The sequence below is a fragment of the Cyprinus carpio genome, chromosome B12 (genome assembly GCF_018340385.1).
Source record: "Cyprinus carpio isolate SPL01 chromosome B12, ASM1834038v1, whole genome shotgun sequence".
In the NCBI taxonomy this organism is placed as follows: domain Eukaryota; kingdom Metazoa; phylum Chordata; class Actinopteri; order Cypriniformes; family Cyprinidae; genus Cyprinus; species Cyprinus carpio.
In genome coordinates this window covers 21,105,862-21,126,971 of record NC_056608.1, presented here as the reverse complement: position 1 = coordinate 21,126,971, position 21,110 = coordinate 21,105,862, and the positions used below count along the sequence as shown (strand labels likewise).

The 21,110-nt window shown below is 36.7% G+C and overlaps 1 protein-coding gene across 1 annotated transcript in view; it reads right to left on the bottom strand.

The window, feature by feature from the left end:
* The window catches only part of LOC109075898 (cadherin-10-like), a 53,428-nt gene that overhangs the window by 14,419 nt on the left and 17,899 nt on the right, over positions 1-21,110 (bottom strand). Inside the window, exons 3-7 of the mRNA XM_042735941.1 lie at positions 15,060-15,353; positions 7,064-7,184; positions 6,307-6,474; positions 4,356-4,543; positions 3,392-3,645 (exon numbers count right to left, since the gene is read on the bottom strand). Coding sequence (XP_042591875.1) covers positions 3,392-3,645; positions 4,356-4,543; positions 6,307-6,474; positions 7,064-7,184; positions 15,060-15,353 — 1,025 coding nt within the window. The remainder of the gene's footprint in view (positions 1-3,391; positions 3,646-4,355; positions 4,544-6,306; positions 6,475-7,063; positions 7,185-15,059; positions 15,354-21,110) is intronic.

Here is a 21,110-nt window from a genome sequence, read left to right as displayed (position 1 = left end):
TCTTGCCAAACTTCCGGAGGGAAATCACCAACTGAGGCCCCATGAATAATTTGCTTTTCCCCCGTCTTCACACACATACACACGCGCACGCTTGGGAACATGTTGATGGATTGGATTTAACCGAGCACAAAACATCTGATCAACAACCAAAATGTGGAAGGCAAAGACGTGCTCTGCTTGATTTTCATACACCGTAATGAACTTTATGTTCTGATGCTTTGGGAGACACTTTCAAGGTGTCATTTTGCTGTTTTCCCCCGCTGTACCTTTTATTTGTGTCTAAGGTGAAAGCAACCGCTTGTTTGTTCACTGCATATTCAAAAGCATTTAATTACTGAGTCCCTCTGTTCAAATCTCTACTGGACCATTAAATTGCCTGTTACAATGGCTAAGATTACTTGTTGACAGAAGCCTCCTTATTAGCTAAATAAGCCTTTGGATGGTAATGAAACTAATATAATGAGTGCAACAGAAAGCATCGCAAAGTTAGTTTGAGCATCAAAACATTAAAGCAGAATCAAGTTTCCATTTCCATCATTATGCCAAAAAAGCATCTTTCAGACACTCAAAATGTCCTTGCTAATTATTAATTATTATGAATACTGTTTTTTTTTTAGTTTAATATTTCAAATTGTGTAATTATTTCAAATAAGCCTAATTAATATTCTAAAATATATCTGATCAATGTTTATTTATGTAATATTTATATTCTGTTCTTATAAGTACTATTCTAAATAGTATAAATAAACAATAATTCAATGTAAAAAAAAAAATATATTATTAATATATTATATAAGTCTAATTCATATTTTATACACACACATGCATACTGAATATGTGAATAATCACTACACGTCACACAAAATGCAGCAGCACGATCGTCCTATCGTCCTTGTTCTAATGCTAATAGGCCTTAGTCAGGTTAGATGTCAAGTCACCTTTATTTATATAGTGCTTTAAAGGTCCTAGATCACATAATTTTCACAACTCACGTTGGCAGTTCATCAGCCGAACAGCTGGTATGTTGTTAAACAACAGTACAATCCATTGAACGCACCGCACTTCTATCCCTCACAACCTCATTTTCATTCCTGTTAAAAATGAAATATGGTGATACTCTGACTAAGGTATATCATATGCCTATTAGACAAAGTCCCTTTCAAGAAAAGTCTGTTCACTCTGTGGCCAAATGGAAGTTATTTCTGAGATACAAGAACAAGTCCTATCTATTTGAATGGGGAAATCTTGAAATCTCAAAACTCATATTTAAAAAAAACAACAAAAAACATTTAAAATCTGAAATCTGATCGCATAAATGTTGTTCGATATGCTCAAATAGCATTAAATAAGTTTATATTTTCAGCCAGACCAGCCAATGTCCAGTACATGTGAAGTCCTAAGCATGCATCCAAATCACGTACTATCTGAGTACTACATTTGAATTCGAATTTACTAAACGACTATTAAAAAGTACATTCTATATAGTATGAGTAAGGGTAGTATCATGAAATTTGAATGTACTACATCCACCATGTTGTTACTATCACATGACCTACCAGAGTCAGTTGCGTCGCTTCACTTTTTTTTAATAAATCCTCTCCCGTAGGATAGTAAAGTGTCCATCGAATGCACACTTGAGAATCCTGGTGGAACTAGTAGGTTTTCCATGTACTTTTCGCCAACCGTTTTGCATATACTATGAATTTGGACATACTAGTCTTTTGGCATACTGTTTTTCGCATATGATATAGTAGGGAAGTATTCGATTTCAGATGCTGCGTTTTTCTATGGTATCCATAGTGACTTTACCAATTGACCACTGACTCTTTTATTTAGAAGGCGGGACTTATTCCGAGATTGCTAATGTGTCGTCATCATGACGTATTCCCAGTGGTGAACGCAAAGCATTTTGGGAAACCGCGGCACAACGCGCCAGACTTCTATGCATGGAGGGAAGAACGCTGTTATAAACTGGAATAGTCGTTCTCACGATAGAAGTGGCGTAAAGCTTAAGAACGGAATATCCTTTTATCGTTTACCAGCGTGGAAAAATAATAGTACAAGCCATGTTTCAGAGGTGACAAAAAGTTGACGAATGGCATGGATAAAGTTAGCAGCAGTAAGGAGCCCAAGATTACCTTCGATAACACTCCACACGATGGTGTGTTCAAAACATTTTCACAAAGGTAAGTTACAATTACTCTCTGTAAATGTTATGTTGTGGGCAAATAACCAGTTTTGTTTGACTCAACCAGAACATTAGATTTGACGTTAGGCCAATGTTAACTGTTAAGTAGCATGAAATGGCTAAAAGATGAGCTTAAGTTACCAACGTACTAAGGCGTAACGTTAATCAGTTTTAAATGTTGTACATCTAGGCTACATAGCAATTTATTTGGTGACTGTGTTTGCAGGCAAACCTGCCTATGAAATGTTGGAGTGTGATCCTGACTGGACCCCTTCTCTGTACCTCGGCCATACTGAGGTCAAAGCTACGAACACAGACCGGTTCAAGCCCTTTTGGAGAATTATATACCATGCTCACATCTAATATGTAAATGTTTATTGTTTCCAAAAGATTGTGTAATGTCTCTTCTCACATGTAATGATTTTTAGCCAAGTCTGTAAATAAAATACACAAAGACTGAATGAAATTCTGCCTGCTTTATCTGTATTAAGGAATAATTGTGCAAAATCAGTGTTCTTTGGTTGCAAACACAATTACATAACTTAAATAGTAGTAACAATCCAACTTAATTTCAGTTTCTTTACATATTTAACATGTAAAAACATTTAAATGAATACATTTACATTATAAAAAGTCCATATAAAACTTCGTGTGTGTATGCACTAACACTTAGTATCATGTAGTTGTAAATATATGGGTGCTGGAAGTTGGGCAACAGTTTGACGTCCCTTGACCAGTCGCTCTGCTCTTAAGGATCCAGTCCTTTGATTCCCTTTTTTTTTCTCGTCATATTTCGTCTTTGCATTAGGATTTAGTTTTTAGGCGGTATGGTCCGACAATGTTTTCTTTAGTCCGCTGCATTTTTGTACAATTATATTCTGTTTTTCACGCTAATTTTTCATTATTTTCATGCCAGAACACTAGCCTGCTATGCCAGCCCAGGTAAACTGGCCAAACATACCCATAATTCTTTGCGTTCTGATGACGTTGCCGCCCAGTTGGTCACATGTCTTAGCGATCTCTAATAGAAGAGTGTTGAATTTTCTCCTATTCTTAGTAATGTTAGCACCCCAGCTTGGTATTTCTATAGGCTTGATATTGGATGATTAGAAAATTGAGGTTATGAAGTTTAACGATTCCTAACGGCAAAGTAGAATTAATTGTTTATGCTTGTGAAGTTTAATATGTTTAAAAGGTACTTACTTTACCAGGTGGTTGATTGTATCAGGGTCTCGAGCAGACACCGTGCCAACTGAGCTACCAGCAGGGGTGTCTTCGTCCACCTCAAAAATGTACAGGGCCCGACTAAAGACCGGAGGCTCGTCCACATCCGTGATCGTGATCCGGACAATCGCCGTGTCGCTGAAAGGCCCCAGTTGCTCAAAACGTCGATCTATATGCGTGTTGGTCACCTGCACCCGTAGTGAGTACAACCTCTTACTCTCGTAATCTAGTTGCTGAACGGGAGAAAGGTTACAAGAGCAAAGATAAGATGGTTAGTCCGGTCTTCACGACCTTTCTGAATAAAGAAAGGCTTACTTTTCTGATATGTTTCAGCTCAGGTCTTTTTGGTCACAGATTAACGACATGCTCTAGCAATGTCGCCCTAAAGTTTTCTAAATCGAAAGCTCGTTTTTGCATAAGAGTGCTTATCGCTCTCCCTTTTCTTCCGAGTTGAATGTCTTTTTCATAAAGGCAGGGCATCGTGCTTTAATGCAGCCTTTTAATTATGAAACGATTAAAGACTCAAGGTACGATCTTTTACCTTTCGCCCATTCAGGCCTTCTTCCGTAGCTATCTTTCATTCTAGTTTAAGCAATAAGATTTGCATAATTGCCTGAGCCTCGTCAAAGCCTGACCTGACAGAGAGAGGAAATAAGCTATAGGCAGATTTCAGCAGGCAAATAGATCCCTGTGCCACACAAAAGGGAAAAAGGGACTTTTGGGGCTGTGAATAGAATTAAGCACCTTTGTAAAGTTGATAGGACACGAAGGCTTCGATTTAGGGGATTACTTTTTAAGCACTTGGCTTCGTATGGGTGCGTGTGTGCATACGAAAGAATGAGAGAATGAGAATGAGGGAAAGAGTGGCGGATGGTGCGGATTTTATTTCCAACCGCCGACTTACAGTGTGATATTTTAAACATTGGATATAGGGCCTGTTTACCTTCTTCACCGTTATCACCCCTTCCTGGCTGGTGCTGTCCGTGATGATGTTGAACATGTCTTGCCCATCACCGTCCAGGATGGAGTACCACATCTCGGCGTTCTCTCCCACATCCGCGTCATATGCTTTGATCCGGCCCACCGGTGATCCGATTCCGGCCGACTCTGGAGTGGAGAGATGGTAGGTACCTGGAGAAGGAGAGCAAAATAAATCAATTGAGTAAACAGGCAGGTGTTTGTACGAACTCTTTGTTCTCGAGCGAGCCGCTTCGGCGTGCATTTGTCTATTTGTTTATCCTTCTCTCGGGGAAAAGCGAAGCTGCCTCTCAGTGGTTATTCTTTAATAGAATTTCAGCTCCGATGAGCCATTGGAGAAGGTTCTTTTAAACCCAGTTTGTGATGTGACTCTTGTATTGGATTTGAGACTGTGGCAAAGAGAGTAGGATTATCACCCCAAATGAAGCTCCCGCTGTGCTCTCTTTCTCTCTCTCCATCTCTCTGTCTTCTAGTTTCTATCCTTCTTTCTCTATCCACCCTTCTCTCTCACTCTATTAAAGCCTCTTTCTGTGGAGATTTTGTTCTGGGTTCGCATTGTGACTCATCCTGGTCAGTAGGAGAAATGGGCCCCAAGCATTTAGATGATAAATCAGCTGAACTGTGACAAACGCGTGTTGTGGTTCTTATAAAAAATCGCTTGCGAAACTTGCCGAACAGTTGATTTCATATGGTCATTATCTGCAAATCCAAGCACAATTCTGCTCATAATTACTCTGATAATCTAGCCTGCATCAATTTTTAATCGTTGAATGGCAGTCAAACGCTTGTACATTCGATATGCTCTTTCTGGCTTGTTCTAGGTCTTTTGTTCTAGACATTTCAATAGCATTTTTCTCTTCCCCACCAGAGTATTTGAAAAAAAGTTGCCAGCCACCACCAGCATTTTTAAAGATTTTCACTAAAATGTCAAGGCCCCCAGAATATTTTGCTGTATAAATATCTGAACATGCAATACATCAAAATAAAGAACAGACCGTCTACTTTTAAACAACAACAACAAAAATATGTTTTATTCTAGCTTCGAGCATTCTTTTTGATTTGATTTATCAACACTTGAATGTAGGTACAGTAGGTTTCATAAAAAAAAAAAAAAGTTACATTTTGAGCAAAAAGCTGAGAAAATCAAATTTTATCAAATACTATTATCTGGATCATATTCAGTATGAAGATCAAAGCAAAGATGCAGTAGATTGCTTTTATCAGCACTCCTAAAGCTCGCACAGTCCTTTACCACTTCTTGGATTGACATTTCACTGCAACATTAGGGAGTTTTCATTTATGTGCGATTAGTGTTGTTTATCGCATTATTTTTTATATCCATATGCTTATATGAGAACGCTCGTTTCGGTGGCTTCCTCGTCTGTGCTTTTGATCGAGTGATTCTAGACTCATTCAGAAGATGGAAAATTCTGTGTTTGACGGGAAAAGAGTAAATTAAGTTCCATAGAAATTAGTCATAATTTAGTTTTACTTGACCTAAAACTGTCTGTTTTTGCTAGTATACCTGTTAAGGCCTCCATTTGTGAACTATCGCTTGTGGATTGAGAAGAAAGCTTTGAATTTTGTGTGTTACATAATGGCTGCTTGTACATCAAACCCTTTGAGTTAAAGATTTACAGCAAGGGAAATTATTCCTGTAGCTCAAATTGTAGATCATGCTGTTAACAATGCCAAGGTCAAGGTTTTGATTCCCTGAGAACACACACATTCATTTAATATAGCATGAATGCTTTACCAATTGCTTTGGATAAAGTTTTCTGTCAAAAATTTATCTCCCAGAATGCATCACCTGTGTTGATTCTGTGTTCCTTTCTAATTCAAAATCCAATACTGATGTCAAGATGTCTCTTTCAGGTCAACAAATGCATGTGAGAGGAGAACGTGTGCTGTCTTACTGTGGGGGAATCGAGGAGGACTGTTGTTGACATCCAGGAAAGTGATGTTGACTGTAGTGGTCCCGGAGAGACCGCCCATCTGTCCAGCCATGTCCTTAGCCTGAATCACCACCTGATAGTGCTCCCGGTTCTCTCGAATCATGTTCGGAAGCGCCGTCCTTATGACGCCTGACAGGATGGACAGACACAGGTTTTGTTAGGTGCTATCTAATGAGCTTCTCTGACTTCATTATTTATATCTTAATGTCACGCTAAAAAAAGAAGGTTGGACGAGGAAAAAAAAAAAAAACCCACAACCAAGGAAATGAATTCCCTGCCTTGGGGTATTTTAAAGAGTGAGTTTTAATTGAGTAGGATGCCAGTCTTCAAATGATGTTGTGATAAGGTTATTAGTACATGAGAGCAAAATTGATGTGCTTTTCGTTTAAGCACCATACACTTAAATCATACTAAAGTCACTAAAATAAATAAATTAAAATACGTTCTTACATTGGAATAGATATAAATGATCCAAACTAAAAAAGACAGACTTATAAATTGTGTTTATGTGTGTGTCTTCATTTCTTTATGCAAAACAGAATTTCTTATCCTCTGGTTTTAGGGTGAAATATGATAAAGACATCTATTCTCGACAGGCTTTTTGCGATTCACCCACACATGTATGAAAGCATGTTAGCAAATCCTGTATCACCATACTATTGTATCCCATCTTTTAATCATTTCAATCATGCTTGTTCTCTCATCTTTTCCAGCTTACCCGTTTCAGGTTCAACTGAGAAATATGGCTGGCCCTGCAGTATGCTGTAAACCAGCTTGGCGCTGTTTCCATATGCTTCATCATCTGCATCAGTGGCTGTAACTCTTATTACGAATGCACCGAGTGAGAGAAAGCAAAAGAGAATTATAGAGAGAGGTATTTCAGCCCTAACATGACTGTAAATCATGATCCCCACATTCAGTATTAAAACCTCAACCATGATCAAAGCAGTGCATCCTAAATGTGCACCATGAACGACAAATTCCTAGTTGTAAAAGATGCTATTAGCCTATATGATGAGACCCCTCCCTCCCAGCGTGAGCAGTGATCAAGGCGAATGCATGATCACTCGTGCTTTCATCTTCTTTATCTCGGTGTGTTTCTTATCTAAATCCTAGTCTCATAATTACTCCAGCTGCACGGTGAGATGGACATATCTTTAATTGTAGTTTTTCTTTTGCCTGCTCTCTCTGGGTCATCCCATTCATTTTCCGCTCTGATGGAATCTGATGTATGTTGCTGGGAAACGTCAGACTAATAATCTGCTCAAAGAAACATTATAATTAGACCAATTAATCTAGAACTAACATGATTTTGGGGGGTTCGTTTTCAGCCTGACATAGCTTTGGACATCTGTAGGAGGAAAAAAAAAAAATAGCCTCTAATATGAAAAGCTCTTTGAAATTTGGCTATGGAGTAAAGTAAAGCAACTCATTTGGCTGATTATATTTGGCTCTACAGTAATGTTCTACTACAGGCTAAGCAGTATATGTTATTCACAACATTTTAAATATTTTTGCTGGTGATTCACAAGATGGCATAAGTAATTTTGCAATCCTTCCGTAACTAGAGGTGGAAAGTAACTAATTACAAATACTTTTGTTACAGTACTTGAGTACATTTTTACATTTTTTTTCTACTTTCTTGAGTGTAATTAAATTGTGGTATTTTTTTTTTCTTTGATTAGAATAAAACTAAAGTATTCAACTTCACTACATTTATTTTTCACCAAAAGTACAAAGTACAAAAAAAAAAAAAAAAAAATCGAGCCGATCAAACAACTTCAAGAAACTCCTGGAGTGGAGCCCTACACTTCAGCCAGTAACAGTCAGGTCTGACTCGGGTGCAAAAACAATCAAAACTTCCAGTTCAGCTGCGGGGGCGGGCCGTTCAAACCGCGCTATGCTTTGTCAATCACCTGCATTGTCATTTTGATTTATTCATATACAAAACGAGAAGATATGGACATTACGGAGTGCTAAACATTCATGCAGTGCATGTTTCATTCATACTCAAAGCCGGAGGGGCGCTCTGGCGCAGAAAGTCCAAAATGCCCCAGTAGAATAAAAACTTATGACGTCCAGGAAATCCCTGATATGGACAATCCCACTATTCCCGTAGCTTAAAAATGTAATTTCAGGTCATTTCAAGGAACTAAATATAATATACGAATTTTCCAGTGCTAATTGACATAACATTTAATGCAGCATATAAACTATTCTGCCTAATGTGTTTGTATAAACCAATCCTAAAATTGTCATTAGTAAAATGCAGAAAAAAAATAGTATGGAATACAAATTATTGGTTATCATCCAGCAGTGTATTTGATTTCTTATCTAAGTAAAATACATGAGAAAAAATAAAGCCTGTCAATTAGACAAAAGGTTTTTTTTTTTTTTTTCGTTTTTTTTTTTTTTTTTTACATTTCTGTCCTCGATTTCTGTTTTCTCTCTTGCGCACACATCCTTATTTAAGTGTTCTTTAGCCTGTTGATTTTTATTCAGCTAACAAGGAAATATTTTGCAATAAGAGTTAGAATAAATATGAATGATATCAAAGATTTTTCATTTATTTAATTATTTATTTATTTATTTATTATTTACCTTATTGGAATCAAAATTAGGAATTGACTAGAGAATGGGAATCATAAAAATTCAAACAATGCCCAACCTTACCCATACACCACGTTATTTTTTTACTGGCACATTTCAGTTCACATTGTTTTAAACCCTTTCTTTTCTTTTAAAGCCTCACTTACCATTCTTTGCTTTTGCCCTTCTTAAAAAAAAAACAAAAAAACACATACTCATACATAAATGTACTTTTCACAATTAGTTATAAAACATTTGCTCCTGGCAACAGGGATAGGTAGTATGTTTGCTTAACATAGCATCAAACTTGACCATTTATCAAGTCAAGTCAAGTCAAGTCAATTTATCAGACTAATATCATGTTTTGCTCCAAAATCACTATATAACATCAGTCATGTTCGAAAACAGTTAGCTCTGTGGTTTGTCCATGTTGCTTCTTATTACAGTGAGACTGATATAAAAATCTTTACTGTGATAAAAGCTATCAATTATTGTTGTATTGCAATTGGGTGTTTATTGTCTTCCATGTTTCATCAGTCAAAGCATCTCTATATTCTGCATGTTATTCAGCTGTAGTGATATCTGATGCATTTGTTCATATAAGGATTTCCTGTGACATTACAGTACTTTGTAACGCAGTAACTTGAGTAGTTTTTCAGCAAACTTCTTTTTTACTCTTACTTGAGTCATATTATTTTTCAGTACTTTTACTTGTACTCAAGGAAATTATTCCTTAAGTAGCAATACTTTACTTAATTACAAATTTCTTGTAGTCTTGTAGTGTTTCTGAAAGTCTTGTAGTGTTATTTTCAAGTGTGTAGTACACCATTACCCACAAGAAAAGTCCTGATCTTGGCCTGTTCTCAGATAATAACTTCGATACAACAACTTTTCCCCTGGCCACATGAAGGGCAAAATCACTCCTCATTCGTAAGTTGCCAACAACCGTTGCTTTCCATTACACTCACGGCTTTCCCTGTGAGTAGTTTTCCTCAGAGGTTTCTTTCCGTTATACTCATTTGTGTACTACTGACATCTTACAATAGACTTTAGAGGTGACTTCGGCGGCTTCTCAGTCTCACCTCTGAGGGTGGACGGGTAATGCACATGTTGTTTCTGCCATGGATAAGCGGCGTCCTTGACATCAACAAGACCTCTCGCCGAGCGGCGTTCGCACTCCAACAGCTGCTCAAAGAATACTAATGAATGCAGAAACCATCTGTCGCCCTCCCGTTCCATTCCGATAACACGGATGGAGAACACAGAAGTGTCAGTCTCATGGATGGCCAATATCTGATTAACGGCAGGCAACGTTCGCAACACATTGGCGGTTTTGTTCGGCTTAAACAGAGTGCCACCATGACCTCACGGTTTGGCAAGCAGAGCCGTTCCTGAATTCGTACACGGTCGTGAGAAAGAAGAGCTCAAGCGAAGTGTCAAACGAGCACGGTGTCCATTTATGTTACGGAGTACCGGGGATGATGTAACTTTGAACCCCAGCGGAGAAATACGTATATAAGGAAGAACGAGCTTGCAACAGCCAGAGAAGATGAAAGGGCAAAAGAAAGGCTAAGCTTGGGTTTCAAGTGCAAAAGCCTGAGGGAAAAAAGACTGTGGTGCATCAAACTTGACCATTTATCAAGTCAAGTCAAGTCAAGTCAATTTATCAGACTAATATCATGTTTTGCTCCAAAATCACTATATAACATCAGTCATGTTCGAAACAGTTAGCTTCTGTGGTTCCATGTTGCTTCTTATTACAGTGAGACTGATATAAAAATCTTTACTGTGATAAAAGCTATCAATTATTGTTGTATTGCAATTGGGTGTTTATTGTCTTCCATGTTTCATAAGTCAAAGCATCTCTAATAAATACATCCTATTAAACTACAGTAATATCTAATGCAATTGTCAACATAAACACTTCCCCATAAATCACACAACGTTGTAATGCAGTAACTTGAGTAGTTTTTCAGCAAACTTCTTTTTTACTCTTACTTGAGTCATATTATTTTTCAGTACTTTTACTTGTACTCAAGGAAATTATTCCTTAAGTAGCAATACTTTTACTTAAGTACAATTTCTTGTAGTCTTGTACTGTTTCTGAAAGTCTTTTAGTGTTTTCAAGTGTGTAGTACACCATTACCCACAACAAAAGTCTGATCTTGGCCTGGTCTCAGATAATAACTAGATACAACAACTTTTTCCCTGCCACATGAAGGGCAAAATCACTCCTCATTCGTAGTTGCCAACAACGGTGCTTTCCATTACACTCACGGCTTCCTGTGAGTAGTTTCCTCAGAGGTTTCTCCGTTCTCATTTGTGTACTACTGACATCTTACAATAGACTTTAGAGGTGACTTCGCGGCTTCTCAGTCTCACCTCTGAAGGTGGACTGAATGCACATGTTGTTTCTGCCATGGATCAGCGGCGTCCTTGGCATCAACAAGACCTCCGCCGAGCGGCGTTCGCACTCCAAACAGCTCAAAGAATACTAATGAATGCAGAAACATCTGTCGCCCTCCGGTTCCATTCCGATAACACGGAGGGAAACAGAGTGTCAGTCTTCATGGATGGCCAGATCTGATTAACGGCAGGCACGTTCGCAACACATGGCCAGTTTGTTCGGCTTAAACGAGAGTGCCACCATGACCTCACAGAGCCGTTCCTGAATTCGTACACGGTCGTGAGAAAGGAAGAGCTCAAGCGAAGTGTCAAACGAGCACAGTGTCCCATTTATGTTACGGAGTACCGGGGATGATGTAACTTTGAACCCCACGGAGAAATACGGATATGAAAGGAAGAACAAGCTTGACAGAAAGAGAAATGGAAAAGAAAGGCTAAGCTTGGGTTTCAAGTGCAAAAGCCTGAGGGAAAAAGACTGTGGTCCATTTACAAGGCTGCTTTTACCAGATTGTGTTGAATAAATAACTCTGGCCACAGTTGAACTGTTGGAACGTGACGTGCTTTTACAACTGTGAGGGAAATAAATATCGGTAGTGACAGCGAGTCTGCCATGTATCATGTTAAGAATCTGAATTAAACAACATTGCTTGTAAAACACAGGTGCTTTGAGACTGTAGACGGCGGAGGCATAAAGGAGATCAGGTGCTGGAATGTAAGAATCCAACTGAGAGTCCCTGAAGCTTGAGTGAAGTGGTCTTGCATTCGTCTGAAATGATGACTGGTAGTGTTTCACGCCTCGGGGATCCATCTTTTAACAAACACGGTTGCATTAAGATCTATTCTCCAATGAGACATCCAGAACTTAACAGAAATTTGAATACCTTTAGGCTTCAATAGCACATTTCTTTCTGATGTCGCATTGAAAATGTCATGATAAGGACGTGACGATTGTGCTGATTGGCCGATGACACCTCAAGAATGAATAAAGTCTCAAACCCTTCACTAGTGACTGAGCTGGGACTTGAAATTCAAAAGAAACAGAAAAATATAAAACAATATCACACTTCAAAAAACAAAAAAGAACAGTGGAATAATCAACCATAATATAAAAAAAAATGAAAAATGTGTGATTTCTGACAGCATGTTGCTTACTAACTTTTTTTCCCCCATTGCATAGACAACACAGCTACTTCTGTTTTGGCCTAGCTGGTTTAGTTGTGGTATCTACCAGCAGGGGTTAACTAAGCTGTCCTAACCAACTAGGAAAGATCAGTTTGAATCAAGATTGTTTTTTAGTCCTGTTTTTTCCTTTTTTTCCCTTTTTTTTTCTTTTTCTTCTGTAGTGCGAGAGTGAGGTGAAAGTATAAATCTTTGTTTTCTAGACAAGGATAAATGTGATAACTAACACGATAATTAATGTCTAATTATATTACATTTCTCCTTTCAACAGAAATTATGAAAAAAAGCATCTACAACATAAGCCAACAGAAATATGACCTCTCCAAGAAAGACAGTATCATGCCAAGTGGTAAGCTGAAGCACTGGTTGGTTATTTATTTATTCATTCGTTAATTCGTTCATTCATTTATTCTGCCTACTTCATGAAAAATATGCTTCAAAATAAGAAAAAAAAAATGTTAATAATCCATTATTACTATATTATAACACTCAGTCACAGGCCGTCTCAATAACAAAGTATTATTATTATTAATTCATTATTGCTATTGTGTCCCTCTCAGTCACAGGCCGGTGGATGTGATGGGCCATTTCTATGATGAAGATTGTGCTCTAGGGGGCAATACATCTCAAACTCTAATTATTATTAAGGTATCAAAATGGCAAAAGTAAAAACGCGAAAAAGATTTAATTTCTGTTTGGTAACCTCTGACATATTGTCAAGCGTTCTCAAACAGTGCTTTATGAATTGACAAACACAAATAGGTACACCAGGACCACTTCAAGCATAATTTCCTAATTTCCTAGTGATTAATCTTTGATTCATTTCCCAGGTCACAATGATTAAGATCCACAATGATTATCTTATCATAGCACAAAATCTTTAATCAAAACCGGCTGCCTTGTTTTTGTCAGAACTGCAAATGAGTTTTGATTCATTTGAGATAAACCTGCGGGTTAATTTGTTACTTCGTGAAGAGTAATTGATTTCAGCTTGCTGCATCCCGTTCATTTACTTTGATTCTCTCTGCCGCTCTTAATGGGTTTAAAATCACTGATAATTGAATGAATTCAGACGGGATATTGTAAGATCTTTATCCTCCCTGCAAATCACGTGAAGTTGAATGTTTGTCATAGTTTTAATCAGCGTTGATTAAGTGGCTGTAAGAAAGTGTTTTCCGTTTAGCGAAAAAAAATAAATACTTAAATAAAGTCTTTCTCTTTATTGGCCAATGTCACTTTGCTCAACATGGTGGAGACAGTTTTCACTGCTTGGTAAACACGCATCTGTTTTTTCACTCAACATGTAATCATTTTGAATTATCCTTCTGAAATATTTTGTTTTTAAGACTGTTTTATATATTAAGAAAAAAAAAAAAGTCCATAGCTACTTTATTTTGCTTTGGATGTTTTAATGGAGGCACTTTGACGTAAATGAGATTCGTGAGTATGTGATTGGCATTAATGAAAATAACTTGCACCAGGATGTAAAATCTACAAAATAGTTTTCATTTGATGTATTCATGAGCTTTTGTATGTAAAATGTGGAGAACGGAAGTAAATAATCACATTTTAGATACTGTCAAAATGTTGATATTGTACATTCTGGTTACCTGTAAAAAAATAAATAAATAAATAAAAAAAATAACAATAATTATATGAAAATAATAATTAATCCAAAAAATTAAAATATGCTGAAAATGTATTTACACTCAGGCTTTTCATCTGTAGATGAGTTTGCTCCTTCATCAGAACAGATTTGGAAAATTTAGCATCGCATCACTTGCTCACCAATAGATCCTCTGCAGTGAATGGGTGCCGTCAGAATGAGAGTTCAAACAGCTGATAATACCATCACAATGATCCACATGACTTCAGTCCATCAATTAACGTATTTGAAAAGCTGCTTCTTTGTAATAAATCCATCAAGACGTTTTTAACTTCAGACTGTTGCTTCAGGCTAAAATACAAGTCCTCTATCTACTCTCTATCTATTGATTTCCAGTGGAAAAAGTCAACTCATCCGAATCAGGGGAGAAATATGCACAGATCAAGCACCATTTACTAGTCAAAACAATCTTAAATACATATGTTGTGGATTTTGATTTAAGAGACAACAGGAGATTTTCACTGGAGGAAGTGTTATTATAGATTTTGGATCTATTATTTTGGCTTGAAGCAAACGTTTGAAGTTGAGGGATTTGTTTCTAATAAACATGAAGCTTTTCATTCCAAAAGACATTAACGATTAACAATACTTGTCAATTGTTGTGATGTTTTTGTGGTCAGCTGTTTGGACTCTCATTCTGACGGCACCCATTCACTGCAGAGGATCCATTGGTGAGCAAGTGATGTAATGCTAAATTTCTCCAACTCTGTTCAAATGAAGAAAAACTCATCTACATCTGGGATGGCCTGAAGGTTAGTACATTTTCAGAAAAATTTCATTTCCTTCCACCCAGTATAAGCAGTAGCATTATATAACCCATAACAATAAATGTTCTTCTTTTGTGAACATCTTGTGCCAGCAGCTTATACTCACCAACATTCGACATCTCTGATACACCGGCCATGTAGGTGTCCTTGGCAAACTTTGGCTCGTTGTCATTGATGTCATGGATTTTGATGATGAATTCCGAGGCCTTCTCCAGATCCTGTCCGGAGGTTTTGTTGACGGCTTTGGCGCTCAGTGTGTACAACGCTTTCTCTTCCCTGTCAAGCCTCCTGGTGGCGTGGATATCACCCGAGTTCTCATCAATCTCAAAAACAGTTCCGGCCCCATCTCCGGTGAGGACGTACTTCACACTTCCATCTTCCTTGTCCATGTCTGAGTGAAGCTGAAAAGAGCAAAGAGTTATTTTGGAATTAACAGTTCCCGAATGAACTGTTTTCTTAGCGTGCGACTGGCAAATTGTTCGCAAATATACTCAGTCTGTCAAGGCAAAATGTTCAGGCGGTGGCCCTAAACCTTGTGCAAATGGAAACAGAAATTAAACCATTCGCTAAACACAGTTTAAGCCCTTGCTGGCCGAAGTCAGAATGTGTTTCTTGAGCAATGTTTTTAAATGAGTCATGAATATGTGAATATGAATGTGAATTTGCTCAAAGGCCCCGGCGCTCGGTTTAATTTTCTTTGTGGGTGCAGCTTGAAATTTCAACTTAAGCATTTCATTCACATCAGTATCAGTAATAGTTTCACAATTCTCCTTTTCCTTTTCAACAGCAAACACAGAGCGCCGAATGGCGATCTCGGCATTATCTGCAGGAGCGCAGAACTTACTGTGTAGAAAGCTCTGTGTTTGCCGTGGTTGACGGCATATTGCAGATATCTCAGAAAACTGTCAATAGACTCCTGTACCTTCAAACTGTGGAGGAAAGATATGACTGGTTTTGTGCCGAACAGTCACAATTACACAAAACGCTCCTTCAGAGCAGAACTTTCATTTTACACCTGTCTCTTAGCAACAAGAGGAAGCCTGACAGCCCTCTCCATTTGATTGCAGTTCCTCTAACACTCAATACAATCATACCAGAACAAAATATCCAATCAGCATAGGTGCCATAAAACGTTTCATATTTAATAAATAAACAATCAACACCCAAAATAATCTGCAAAAACAGCCTTTGTTTTCCTAAGCAGCAAATAAGAACCAAAAAACATCTTTCGTTCTGAGAGCGGCACGCTAAGCATTGCACCCTCCAATTTCATAATCTGTCCACTTATGGCTAAATGTACACTATAATTGGAAACGATTTTAAAGGCTTTTCTAACCACTGTTATCAGGATGTAGATAATTTGACACGTAACAATTAAAACCTCAGTTTGGAGGTTGCGTCATTGTAAAGCATCGTTCCTCTCTGTCCTGAAACTGAATTAGGTATCTATTACACACACAATTGCATTAACAGCACACTAGCTTGCTGCCCATCTTTACTTTAGTAGTTTTATGTCCTGCCATAGGCAATTGTAGGAGGCAAACCTGTGTGAATGCAATTTAGTTTCATGTTTACCGCAAAGCAGGGTTATTGTAGTTAACTAAAACATGAAACCATGCATTTTTATTTCTTGAAATAAAGTAAACATTAACTGAAATAAGCTAAAATATATGGAAGCCCATTTCCACCACTGAAGAAAAGCATAAAAATTTTTTATTTTGTTTTATGTTTACCGAAAAGCAGGATTATTATAGTTCACTAAAACTGAAACCACGGAAAGTAAACGTTATCTCACAATTCTCCCTTTTTTTCTTGTTTACATCTCGCAATTCTGAATTTTCTTCTCAGAATTGTGAGATATAAACTCATATTTTTATAAACACAATTGCGAGTTATAAAGTCAGAATGGCAAGATGTGAAGTCAGAATGGCAGGATTGAATGAATTCTATGAATTGAAACTCACAATTGTGAGGGGGGAATTCAGAATTGTGAGATAAAGAGTCCCATTTTCATTTTTTTTATATTTTAATTAGTGGCAAAAGTGGGCTTCCATAATAATAATAATAATAATAATAATAAAATCAAGTAATTTTCATTTAGTTTAACTTTGTTATACTAAAGTAACTGAAACTGAAAGTAGAAACATTTACAATAAAACAATAACTATTAATTCTGACGTAAATGCACAACAAAAATACTAAAACTTTAATTAAAATGAAAATGTAAAATTAAATTTAAAATATTAATAAAAATAATTTAAATCTCAAAACTACTAAAACAACAATGCTGCAAGTTGTAGGAAGGCATATATTAGTTATTTCATGCTTAATCCCATACCAGTTGTTAAACAAAATGTTAAAGTTCATTATGTTAAGCCTAGTGAAGTCACAAAATAAAGTGCAACCAAATGCACCTCTCTAAGAGATATACGTACTCACCCTCATGGGTGCAAACCCTTATGCTGCTATTTCTTCCGTGAACAACTAGGAGAATCATATTGGTCGTTCTTTTCCATCCATTTAGTCCCCATGGGGACCAAAGCTTCAAAAAGATGCAAGAGTACTATTAAGACACCCTAAAAATACCACACAACTCGTGCACTCTATTCTAAGCCTTTTGAAGTCACAGATACGCTTTGTTGGAAGAACAAACTGCATTTTGCTTTGCGAACTGGATGAACTGATTCATCAAGAAAGTCTGACTCAATAGGATTCATTCATGAATCAAACATCTGTTCTTCTCTCATGAGCACACCAAGGAGAACAATGATGCATGTCAAGATTTTCAGTGAGTAAATATCTCAATTTTATTCTGTTCCTCGTACAAATTAGTGTGTGAACCAAACTGACTACCTAAGAAAGAATGTCATACAGGTTTGGAATGGCATGAAGGTGAGTAAATAATGACCTCTTAGACTTTATTATGGGTTGAGATCCCCTCATATTAAAATACAGGAATCATATTTGTGTTTTGCATGGGGAAAAAAAAAGTCGCTTTTTGTCAACTAAAAGCTTTTTCATTATAGTGTTGTGTTTGGAGTTTTCTGGCCTCCCCAGTGGCTGTCTGATTGGTTCTCAATTCCCATCAGCAAGATGATGAGTCAATTATACATATTTTTGTTTATACCTTATTTTATGTTTGATCATAACACAAACACGAAACAGAGAGGGTCATGTATGTCATCATTTTTTGGTCCTCATATCTGCTTAGTGTTTTGAAAGCCTAGGGAGTCCAATCATTTATTTATTTTTTTTTTTTGAATAATTATTTGTTCACCAAGGCTGCATTAAAAAAATGCAAGAAAAAGAGTAATATTGTGAAATATTATTGCAATTTAAAATAACTTTGAATATATTTTAAAATGTAATTTATTCCCGTGATGGAAAGATTAATTTTCTGCAGACATTATTTCATTCTTCAGTGTCACATGATCCTAATATGCTGATATGGTATTAAAATTCTTTTTAAATCTTAAAAATTTCTTAATTATATTAAAAGAGAGTTCACAAACAACATTTATTTGAATTAGGAATCTTTCGAAAGCTTATAAATGTCTTAACTATATTTTTTGACCAATTTATTGCTTCCTTGCTGAAAAGAAGTAACCAACAATAAAAAAATTTAAAAAAATCAAAACAAACAAATGCTATTCTTAACAAGTATTCTATATCATAGTTCATTACAGTAACATTTGCAATGGTCAAAACACACAAAAGCAAAATAGTCCACCTTTTTACCACATGGAGAAAAGTGTCATTTCATTTGATATATTGATTTACTAGACTAGAAATGTCACTTTTTTTTTTTTTTTTTTCAGACATCTTATGCAAGTGTATCTGCACCGTTTACAGAGAGATTTCTCCTACAGTACTGTATGTCAGAACTGGCTGTGTAGAGGTGACATACGTAACACAAGTTTGATTAGTTTTGTGAACCTCTGTCTCAGAGTTGGTTCACACTCTATTGATCGTTCGGGTCTCCAGGGATTGTGCTGTCACTGCTGCCACAGAGAGAGAAGAGAAACACACACCGCTCGCTCACAAAAAAAGCCATTCGATACCAGAATGACGTCAGCCATTATGGACCGTATCAGTTATCCTTATTTACAGCATAACCGCACAGTTTAAATTACAATAATTGTTGATGACACTTCAAATCTCACTGCGTGAAAAAAAAAGAAAACAAAAACTAAATATCTTGGAGATGCAGCTTTGAAATATGTATAAAACAACTGTTTTGGCAAGATGTGACAGCATCAGTGTGTAGATCCAGATGGTAGATACTGTACAACACATTTTCACACTCTGTTCTAGTGCTATTAAAAGCTGGTTTGTGGGTTTTTATGGTATTTTACTGAAATCTAATAAATCTTGAAGAGCCTATACTTGACATCTGACAAATGTACTGCATTAGCAGATGCACAATGTATATAATTGGATTACATCAGGGGGTTTTATTCTCCAGTGGTTAGAAGTGACATACTGTATCACAGCATTAGAAAGTTGAAAGAAAGTTATGTCAATGTTGTTCAATCATAGTCGAACAGTGTGGCAAATTGAATACAAATTCCCATTTTACTCAGAATTTTAAAAGCACAAAAATATGCAGCTGAGGGTTTGTGTGGAAAACTAGAAACAATCAAATATTAAGTACCTTTTATATATAAAGAACGGACTGAAATGCTGCAATGGAAATTAATTTTGCAGTCCAGTCAGCGGCTGTTATGACATGGTGATGGCTAATCTCATGAATATTAATTAGGCCGTGCTGACGTTGCTTGGTAACCTTTCTAGACTGCCCAGTCATGCAAGTAATTAATATTCATGAGGCAAACCTTCACCATAGTATGCCTCATAAGTCATATCCTGTGTTGAATTCTGGCATTTGAGATTCAATCTCAGACCATACTTTTAAAATAATTTTATTTCAAATGGATGTGATTCTTTTGAACTTTCTATTTATCAGTCCTGGAAAAACGATAACATGGTTTCCACAAAAATATGAATCCTCATGATATGATAAATTTTTCTTGAGCAGCAAATCAGCATATTAGAACAATTTCTGAAGGGTCATGTGACACTGGAGACTGGGGTAATGATGCTGAAAATTCAGCTTTGACCACAGGAATAAATTACATTTTAAAATAAATTCAAATAGAAAACAGTTATTCAAAATTGTAATAACATTTCACAATAATACTGTTTATGCTGTATTTTTGATCAAATAAACACAGCCTTGGTTAGAATAAGAAACTTTAAAAAGTAAAATTAAAATGCTTTCTGACTCCAACCTATTGAATGGTTATGTAGGTGCACATATAGTAATACAATACATTATACCATATGTATTGATTTGGAAACCGCATATAAAGCTGAGTATTTGATCTTCTCAAAAATATGTCAAAACTATACTATTGATCATTTAACATCTAGTTATTAGCAATACGATGTTAAACAATTAAGATCGACAATAGCTTAATTCAAGGTCACATTTGAACCCAGTTTGACATTTTTATTTATGAACTTTCTTTAGCCTGCAGTCTTAAGAGGAGCCATGGGTTTTCACAGCAATGCCAAAGAAGCACAATTTTTGGCTCCCCTAGAACCTTACTGTGGTGATGTCATAGGAATAACCTTTATCCACTACAACCTTTTGTGCAATGGAAAGGTTTAATGTATGAAGCTTTATTTTTAAGAATGAATCCAAAAGAAAATGTTGCTTTGTTATGTTAGATGAGTGCAGATGTAGTACCGTATGTTTTGTAATTTCCCCATCTTGTAAAGACTGTGTGCAGTGTACACTGTCATTCATTTGTGACGAGCAGACACTGCAGACTCTGTCGCTGCAGGGGGTTTGTGGGTCAGTGGATATATGCACACATCAGACGTCTCTAGTTCTTTTCTCTTTTTTTCATTCTTAGTGCAGTGGCATAAAAAGCACCTTTACTTGTTTGAAAATTAGGTGTTAAAACTATAGGGAATTATAGTAGACAGCAGGGGTGCACTTTGGTTGAGGTGGCTGTAAGTCCAGCATTCTGAAAGACATCAGTCTGTAAATACAGTTGCAGGATGGATGGATGGATTGATGGATGGATGGAGTTAATGGGTTTGAAACTGCTTATATATACATTACCACTCAGAAGTTTTTCATTAACATT